Source organism: Octopus sinensis, linkage group LG11 (assembly GCF_006345805.1).
Source record: "Octopus sinensis linkage group LG11, ASM634580v1, whole genome shotgun sequence".
Taxonomy (NCBI): Eukaryota; Metazoa; Mollusca; class Cephalopoda; order Octopoda; family Octopodidae; genus Octopus; species Octopus sinensis.
In genome coordinates this window covers 31,769,455-31,779,735 of record NC_043007.1, presented here as the reverse complement: position 1 = coordinate 31,779,735, position 10,281 = coordinate 31,769,455, and the positions used below count along the sequence as shown (strand labels likewise).

Below are 10,281 nucleotides of genomic sequence, written 5' to 3'. Positions count from 1 at the left end.
AAATCAACTCCAGTTCTTTTAATTTAATTTTAAAAGTCTGTTACTTATTCTATCAGTTCGTTTTGCGAACCGCTACGTCACAGGAACATAAACAAACCAACATCAGTTGTGAAGCGAGGGTAGGGTTCACATGCACACACATTTATATTTATATAACGGTGGGCTTCCACACAATTTTCATCTACCAAATTCACAAAGCAATGGTCAGTCCAGGACCATAGTAGAAAACTTGCCCATAGTGCCATGCAGTGGTATTGAACCTGACACCACGTTGTGTCAAAACGTGCTTCTTAACTACACACGCATAAAATCCCGCTTTATATTATCTTTGCCAGACGAAGGGACAGCCTCCAAAACATCAAATTTCACTTCTCCCCACGATATACCCTAGACTTATCAAAACGCATGAAGTTCACAGTATAATTCTTACCAGCACAGAAGACCACCAGTTTTCTTGGACCCTGTTGCCATCCATCCATCCATCCATCCATCCATCCACCCATCCACCTTCTTTGCCCACAATTCCTGGGTGGGTCGTGGGAGTGGAGTTCTTAGGCACCTCTTCTATAGGGTTGTATCAGAAATAATTGTCATTACACTTTCTGGCTGGATTTCCAAACCATAACCAATTAAGACTATGGATATCATCCAACCATCTCGTACTTTGCCTACCCTTAGGTTTCCTGCCGGTTGGTTCAACTTGAAAATCCCATCTTGCGATTATTTCTTGCGACATTCTATTCCCATATCCGTAGTACCGGAACTGTGATCTCCCAATTCGTAGAGGTAGCAGCTTGACCTGGATGGAGTCCTGATGTCCGAGCTATGCACCCTGTTGAGTAATGTTACTCCAGAAGTCCTTCGGAGGAACCCCATTTCAGCTAGGGTTTTTGTTGTCTTCTATTTGTGTGTATATGTGTGTCGTCTGTTTATATTGAAAAAGAGTTTAAATGTACCGGATTTGTTCTGTTTACAAACACATTTTAAAGTATGTTTGTACTCGTCTATCTTTCATTTTTATTTTATTTTGTCAGTTATTATAAACAAACTTTAGTTTTATTTAAATTTGGGGGAGAAGGACAGTTTGTTTTTTTTGTCAGCTGTTTGGTTTCAAATGTTTCACAAGTGATACGACTGAAAGATCAGCAGCGTTGTCAATTCCTCGTCACTAGGTCAGTTTTGGGGATAAAATCTGGACGACAAACTTCGCTTGAAATGTTTTGTTTAAGATGCGTCCATTTCTTAAATCGTTTGTCCAAATCCAGTCGCTGAAACGGTGTTGAATAAAGAAACTACTGCGATAAAAATCAAAAGATTATTTTTCTTCGCTTTGGTCGGATTATATCCCACAAAATCTTATTATTTGATTTAGGCTAAACCGACACTTAACGTGGTGTATGTTAAGCAAAACAAAACAAAAAAAAAGAAGCAACACTTGAGAAGAAAAAGAAAACAAAAGAAAAGAAAAAGAGAAAAAAAACAAAGAAAAAAGAGCAGGAAAAGAGAGAAGGCGAAGATAATGGAGACAGAAAGAGGAAGTTGGGACAACAGGTGCAGAGAGGCGAATGTCGTGGCAATCTTTCCTAACCAAATAAGTTAGCAATTGCTTGACGGCAAGCAGATGTGGTCGTCAAAATATGGCCCACAGGTGCAGAGAGGTGAATTTCGTGGCAATCTTTCCTAACCAAATAAGTCAGCTTGCTTGACGGCAAACAGATGTGGAAGCTACGGTCCTGAATCAAGCAAAGACCGGGGCAGAGCATTTGGCATCTAGATTGTTGCCAAGTGTTCACAGTCCTTTACTAGTTGGGCATCGTAATAGGTGGAAGTTCTATGAAGGATTAATACAAACAACAGCATTCTTGGGGAAACTCTGGGGCATAATGAAAATCAAACAGGTTGGTCTATTCCAGAGGGCTTTTGGGTCAGAACCTACAGATAATTTCCTGAAATCCGTGGCCTGGAAGTGCTTTCAGAGAGTGGGGTGTTGCAAGTTGTTTGAGATAAATTCTATAGGGACAGAAATGCTGTCAGCCAGGTCTGATGGACTTTTTGGTCACAAAGAGCTAAACATAGAGGGGACAAACAAGGACAGACAAACAGATTAAGTCGATTACATCGACGCCAGTGCATAACTGGTATTTAATTTATCGACCCCGAAAGGATGAAAGGCAAAGTCAACCTCGGTGGAATTTGAACTCAGAATGTAAAGACAGACAAAATACCTATTTCTTTACTATCCACAAGAGGCTAAACATAGAGGGGACAAACAAGGACAGACAAATGGATTAAGTCGATTATATCGACCCCAGTGTGTAACTGGTACTTAATTTATCCACCCCGAAAGGATGAAAGGCAAAGTCGACCTCGGCGGAATTTGAACTCAGAACGTAGCGGCGGACGAAATACCACTAAGCATTTCACCCGGCGTGCTAAGGACTCTGCCAGCTCACCGCCTTGAGGATTGTAAGAAACCCTGAGAATTTCAACAGAATATTCTAAAAGCTGATATTTTCCTGCAAATGAAACCTGCTGATGCTTCAGCGCACACATTAAATTATGGTACTGTTTATGCTAAAACAAAGGTAAATGACCTGAAGTCATTGTGTTTAATACGATAATGTAGTATTAACATATTAATATATATTTTAATGCTTTATGAATGTAGTTGACACGTTTTGACATATTTTGACAAGGTCTATTTATCATCTGTAAAGTTCCTAGATTGTACCTAAGACAAACGGTCAGAGATTAAAAGTGAGTCACTCACTCTTTATGTTGTAGGCAAGACAAAAGATAATCGAATGGGGATTTTTTTTTTTTTTTGTGGGTTAAGTTGTGGAAGAAGAGCTTAAATAAGATATGGATGATGCTAGCAGACGTATATGAGTTTTAGGCAGGAAAAGGTGATTGGGGGGGGACCTCAAGACAACTGTGTTGTTGTTTAGTTCTCAAGTGAATTCAGGATCAAAAGCTTTCCGGGTATAACTATATCGGCCTTTTATCTACGTTGATCACATACACACATTAATATATATTTATTTTATTTTCTTTCTCTGCTTATTTTTGTGTTCCTTTCTGTTGAAGAGCGTTGGCTTGAAACGTAAAAGACTTTCTCACTTCCTGAGCGTTAAACTAATACCTCTGTTTGTTGTTTACACACACGTCTTCCTCTTTTGTTTTGATTTTTTTGGTAAATTCCAACTATGTATATAATATATATATATATATATATATATATATATATATATATACATACCATACATATATATATATATATATATATATATATATTATATATATATATATATATAGTTAATCCAAACACGAACAAAGAGAAAACACAACAACACGAGGACATGGAACAAGTATAGTGTTATTGGACGCTCATATAGGATGACTCATGCCACCATAGGGCTTTATTTAGTCCTGAGGGCCCTTCCCTCCTTTTAGTGTGAGACCATTCAAGATTTGATAATTGGAGGGAGTGCTGGCTACAAACTCCCCATTATTACTATCTTTCTTCTTCCTAGTTACTCTCTCCCATCCTTATAGAATGTGTCTCCTCTATAGCAAGACATCTGCACTTGTCTTTCTACTGTATTTTAGGCTCCCAACACTTAGGCATAAAGCCACCTACCCTTCCTAAATACTCCTCTACCCCACTCAATTGATTGGGGATTTCTATTGTTCTTTTCCTGTCTTGCAAATCTTTTTGGTGACCTCACTAGTGCTGGTGGCATGAAAAAAGTACCCAGTACACTTTGTAAAGTGGTTGGTGTCAGGAAGGGCACCCAGCTGTAGAAACCATTCCCAAAGCAGACACTGGAGCTTAATACAGCCCGCTGGTTCATCGAATGCTGCCAAACTGTCCTATCTATGCCAGCATGGAAAATGAATGTTAAATGATGATAATGGCAATGATGATGATGATGATGAGGATGATAAGGTAAAGATGACCTAGGAGGGATTTTGACTCAGAGAATGTAGTGCCAAGAGAAAATATAGCCACACATTTCGTCCAACTCAGTTGTGATTATCCCAACCTGCCACGAAAGAAAATGTTATTTCTATCAAATTCTTACCTCTGCGAGTGGATACATCAAAGACGACTCCTTTTAAGGCCAAATAAATGGGTTTGGTGGGCTGGAATAAGGTGGAATTTGTCAAATACAGTTTACTGACATAAATAATAACGATATTACTTGTATAAATGTAGATATGTGCTAAGAAGGTCGCACCCCAACCACATGGTTCCAGGTTCAGTCCCACTGTGTGGCACCTTGGGCAAGTGTCTTTTATCAAAGCCTTGGGTTGACCAAAGCCTTGTGAGTGGATTTCATAGATGGAAATGGAAAGAAGCACATTGTATATATAATATATATATATATATAAAATTATAAATTAGGGTATCTATGAGATACCACCATGCTGAAAATAGCAGTCATGATCTGACTCTAAAAACACGAAGAGAAAACGAAGAGACAAGATGAAACTAGCAAAGCATTGCTAAATGCAAAGCCAGAAATCCGGGATCTAGGATTATCCAGTAATTTTATATATATATATTCTCTTTTACTTGTTTCAGTCATTTGTCTGCGGTCATGCTGGAGCACCGCTTTTAGTCAAATAAATCGACCCCAGGACTTATTCTTTTGAAGCCTAATACTTATTCTATCGGTCTCTTTTGCCAAACCGCTAAGTTATGCAGACGTAAACGCACCACCATCGGTTGTCAAGCGATGTTGGTGGGACAAACACAGACACACACATACATATATATATATATACATATATACGACGGGCTTCTTTCAGTTTCCACTTACCAAATCCTCTCACAAGGCTTTGGTCGGCCCGAGGCTATAGTAGAAGACACTTGCCCAAGATGCCATGCAGTGGGAATGAACCCGGAATCATGTGGTTGGTAAGCAAGCTTCTTACCACACAGCCACTCCTGCGCCTATATATTTTATTTAAATTTAGAAAAAACTGACGCGTGTATCTGGAATATAACCTGTATGTATATGATACATAAGCAATACAAAACCACATAAGAAATATATATCTGAAACCATGATGTCTGTGTCATAGAACCGGGGGCGGCTTAGGAGGTTGTTTGGCATCAAAAGGGTTAAATGAAATCAGTTTATTATGGATCGTGTTTTTGTATAAAAGCCTTACACCCTGAATTGCTGTTTACTTCAAAAGATAGTTCGATAGCACTCCCTTATGTAGGAATTTATATTGTTTTATTAAATGTGTTTATCAAAGTTCAATATTCATCTTGTTCCTGGTTGTATGACATTGGTTCATGGCAGTGTTTCGACCAATTTTGCTGTCGGCTGTTTTGTTTTCTCCCCCCTTTTTCTTTTTGATTCAGTTCTTATGTGTCTGGAATTAACTTGGCACTTCTTTCTTGTGATGCCATCACTTTTTTGACATGTGATTCAGTCATGTCGGAGAGCAAATTCCTTTCTGTCACATATTTTAAACCGGGGGGGAACCGAGCTGGATTTCACGTATCAGAACCACCACCACCACCACTGCCACCACCACCACTACTACCACGCCCGCCACCACCTCCACCACCGCCGCCACCACCACTGCCTGCAGTAGCATGTTGGAATACATTTTTTCAATACACAAGAAATTCATTGAGTTACATATGAAAAACTAATTTCTGGAACAAATTTAATTCTTCAAACGCAAAAGACATGCAGCCAAGTACCTAGAGCAGTGGTTCTCAACCTGTTGTCTGCAGACCCCTGGTGGTCTGTGGATCCCTACTGGTCACAAAAGGTAATACTGGGGATCCATGAACATGTTAAGCTGACGGACCTTTCAATATCCTGGGGTCTGTGGCAAAACTCATTTAAATAAAAGTGGTGAAAAGAAAGAGGCTTGGAGAAGCCATTATGAAAGACTGCTGAATGTGGAGAATGAATGGGAGGAGGAGAGCCTGCCAAATGTTGACCCAGTAGAGGGACCAGCTATCCGAATAGACAGCTCCCTTGTAGTTAAGGCAATTAAGGGTATGAAACCAGGTAAAGCCCCCGGCCCATCAGGAATCTCAGCTGAAATGCTTAAAACAGCTGGTTATGTGGGCTATGACCTAGTCACCCGCATTGTAAACCAGGTAGTTCATAATGGAGTCATACCCAATGACTGGCGTAGCAGCACCATAGTCAACTGCTACAAGGGTAAGGGTGATGCTCTAGATAGAAATAACTACAGGGGTATTAAACTGTTGGATCAGGTGATGAAGGTCTCAGAGAGGGTCATAACCCATCTCATTAGGGAGAGAATTTGCTTAGATGAGATGTAGTTCGGTTTTGTACCAGGTAGAAGCACCACTGATGCTATATTCCTGGTCCGACAACTGCAGAAGCACCTAGCTAAAGATAAACCCCTCTACATAGCTTTTGTGGACTTGGAGAAAGCCTTTGACAGGGTCCCTCGATCCCTTATCTGGTGGTCGATGCGGAAACTGGAGATTGACGAATGGCTAATAAGGGCTGTACAGGCCCTATACAGAGAGGCTGTCAGCAAGGTTAGAATTGGCAACGAATATAGTGAAGAATTCCGGGTAGAAGTAGGTGTACACCAAGGCTCAGCCCTCAGTCCCCTTTTATTCATCATAGTCCTCCAGGCAATAACAGAGGAATTCAAAACAGGTTGCCCCTGGGAGCTCCTCTATGCTGATAACCTGGCTCTCATAGCAGAATCACTACCGGAACTAGAAAAGAAATTTCGGGTGTGGAAGCAAGGGTTAGAATCAAAGGGCCTTAGAGTAAATGTAGCAAAGACCAAAGTTATAGTAAGCAGAAAGGCAAACTCAGCACACACCCCCTCGGGCAGGTGGCCCTGCTCGATCTGTAGGAAAGGTGTAGGTAGAAACTCCATTAGATGTACCCAGTGTAAGCTATGGACGCATAAGAGGTGCAGCAACATCAAAGGGAAATTAACTGATAAGATAGCTTTCATGTGCGGCAGATGCACAGCGACAATAGACACCACAGATACTCAGAAAACAGATTCCATCACACTCCAGGGGGAGAAACTAGAAGTAGTTGATAGTTTCCGCTACCTGGGTGACCAAGTTAGTAGTGTAGGTGGATGCTCAGAGAGTGTCACCACAAGAATACGAATAGCCTGGGCAAAGTTTAGAAAGCTCCTACCCCTACTGGCGACAAAGGGTCTCTCACTCAGAGTGAAAGGTAGATTGTATGATGCATGTGTGCGAACTGCCATGCTTCACGGTAGTGAAACATGGGCGGTGACTGCAGAGGACATGCGTAGACTTGAAAAAAATTAAGCTAGCATGATCCGCTGGATGTGTAATGTCAGTGTGCGCGCACGACAGAGGGTAAGCACCCTGAGAGAAATGCTGGACATAAGAAGCATCAGATGTGGTGTGCAAGAGCAATGCTTGCGATGGTATGGTTATGTACTGCGGATGGATGAGGAGAGATGTGTGAAGAAGTGCTGCTCCCAAACAGTTGAAGGAATCAGGGGGAGAGGTAGACCCAGGAAGACATGGGATGAGGTAGTCAAGCATGATCTCAGAGCGTTGGGCCTCACGGAGGCAATGATGAAGGACCGAGATCTCTGGAGATATGCTGTGACTGTAAAGACCCGGGCTGCTTCCTGCACCAGTCCCGCATAGCCCCTGCCCATTCAAAGTACCTTGGACTCCAGAACATCCCGCTGTGCTTGAGGAGACCTGTTGAGTCAAGTACATGAGCATCGAAATAAATATCAATGGAAATAGTAGTTGTGACACCTGTGCCGATGGCACATAAAAAGCACCATCCAAACGTGGCCGATGCCAGCGCCACCTCGACTGGCTTCTGTGCCGGTGGCACATAAAAAGCATCATCCGAACGTGGACGATGCCAGCGCCGCCTTGACTGGCTTCCGTGCCGGTGGCACGTTAAAAGCACCAACCGATCATGGCCGATGCCAGACTCCCCTGACACCTGTGCCGGTGGCACGTAAAAAGCACCCACTACACTCGTGGAGTGGTTGGCGTTAGGAAGGGCATCCAGCTGTAGAAACACTGCCAGATCAGACTGGAGCCTGGTACAGCCTCCTGGCTTCCCAGACCCCGGTCGAACGGTCCAACCTGTGCCAGTGCGGAAAACGGACATTAAACGATGATGATGAGTCTTTGGTAGTGAAAAGGTTGGGAACCACTGATCTAGAGTGTTGCACTCACAGTCACAAGATTGTGGTTTCAATTCCTGGACCGGGCGATGAATTGTGTTATTGAGCCAAACACTTCATTTCACATTGCTCCAGTCCCCTCAGCTGGTACAGATGAGTAACCTTAAAAAAGGGGAAGCTAGAGTTTTCTTCTCTAGTCATGCCAACACATAGGGGCCGGTTTCCCAGTTCATGGCTTATATGTTCCTCACCTGGGCAGGAAAAATTCAAAGATACGTGTGTGTGTGTGTGTGTTGACATCCTTCAGCTTTGCTTGAGAGAGACAATAACAATGTTTCCATTATTTTTGTAACAATATGTTGGGTTGCTTTGTGCTTTCGAAGACCTTGTGACATAAAAGAAGACTTACAAAGGGAAACAGGTAATGATTGATGGAAAGAAGAGCATTCAGCAGTAAACTCCTGCCTCAGACATCTCCATCTAACCCATGCCAGCATGGAAAAACAGATGTTAAACAAGCAAACAAGTGAAATCTGTTTAGAAATTCCATTTAACAGGATAATCTGAAATATAACCATGGAAACATGTCATGTCTTTCTTCTTCATTTATTTTCATCTTTTATCATTTTTTTGTTTCAGTTATTTAGCTGTGGCCATGCTGGAGCACCACCACGAAGGTACTTATTCCATCAGTCTCTCTTGATGGACTACTAAGATATCAGGACATAAACAAACCAACACTGGTTGTCAAGCAGTGGGAAGTGGGAGGCGGGGACAAGCGCACACACACACACACACATACATGCATACATAGACAGACACTCAAACACACACATGCAGACACACACACAAACACAGACACAAACACACACGCACACACAAAACACACACACGCACACATAGACAGACACTCAGACATACACATGCAGACACAAACACACACACAAATACACACACACACATGCATACATAGACAGACACACAGACACATACATGCAGACACACACACAAACACAGACACACGCACACATGCATACATAGACAGACACGCAGACACAAACACACACACATGCAGACACACACACACAGAGTTAAATGATGAAGATAATGATGTTGATTTAGCAGAGTGGTTCTCTTTCCCTATGGACCCCTTTCATCCCTATTTTTCCCAGGTGCACCCCCATAACCATTCGGTATTTAAGAATCCTATTGTACTTTCATAATTAAATACCATTATTAGTCATATAAACAAACCCATTAAAATATTTTTTGTACTATAGAAATATAACCAATGACCAAATCTTATAAAGACCCCCACCACCAAAGGTTATGTGGACTCCAGTTGAGAAACACTGCTTAAGCTCAGTTTTTTTAAATAAATGGCAAGTATAATTGAAAATTGCAGAAGACTTTGTACTCACATCAGCCCCTCCATAGTCTTTGAGTTCGTTTGCCGTAAATATCTTCACTGGTACAATTCCTTTAAAGTCTCTAATTATGTTGTATGGTATTGGGATTTTCTCAGTCGCAACAACAGATAAAAACAGGAAGATTATCGTCGTTGTCATGGTTATATGTAAGAATATCTTGTGTTGCTCAGAGTCGAAGAATAATGGTTGGAATGAATGCGGTAGCCAATGACATTAGTGGAAAGGTAACAGCTCTTGGACTGGTATTAGCTACTTAAAACGCATTCGTTACGTGAAGAGTTTAATCAAATAAAACAATATTTAACCAGTAATCACACTAATCAAATAGACACACAGAAACGGTTTGAATAAACAGCAAATATCCCAGAATACACAGTGAGTGCTTATTCGTCAAGAATCTGAGATGAGCTGTGTACACACAGACACACACACACACGCATATTTTCCTCAAGAATTTAGCCTCTCTCACTCTGTCTGTCTCTCTGCCTTTCTGTCTCTCACTGGGCTTCATCTTCACTAAATGTATGTATGTATGTGTGTGTGTGTGTGTGTGTGTGTGTGTGTGTGTGTGGTGTGTGTGTGTGTGTGAGTATGTGTATGTATGTATGTGTCATATATATTCATATATATATATTTAAATGTATGACATGTGTATGTTTGTATGGCCCTATGCATATCTACATAT

At 41.5% G+C, this 10,281-nt stretch overlaps 1 protein-coding gene across 1 annotated transcript in view; it reads right to left on the bottom strand.

Annotated features, from left to right (window-relative positions):
• Window positions 1-9,972, bottom strand: part of LOC115217588 (neudesin-like) — a 21,688-nt gene extending 11,716 nt beyond the window's left edge. Inside the window, exons 1-2 of the mRNA XM_029787340.2 lie at window positions 9,588-9,972; window positions 4,086-4,146 (exon numbers count right to left, since the gene is read on the bottom strand). Of these exons, the coding sequence (XP_029643200.1) occupies window positions 4,086-4,146; window positions 9,588-9,734 (208 nt within the window). The 5' untranslated portion in view covers window positions 9,735-9,972. The remainder of the gene's footprint in view (window positions 1-4,085; window positions 4,147-9,587) is intronic.
• Window positions 9,973-10,281: the final 309 nt, after the last annotated feature.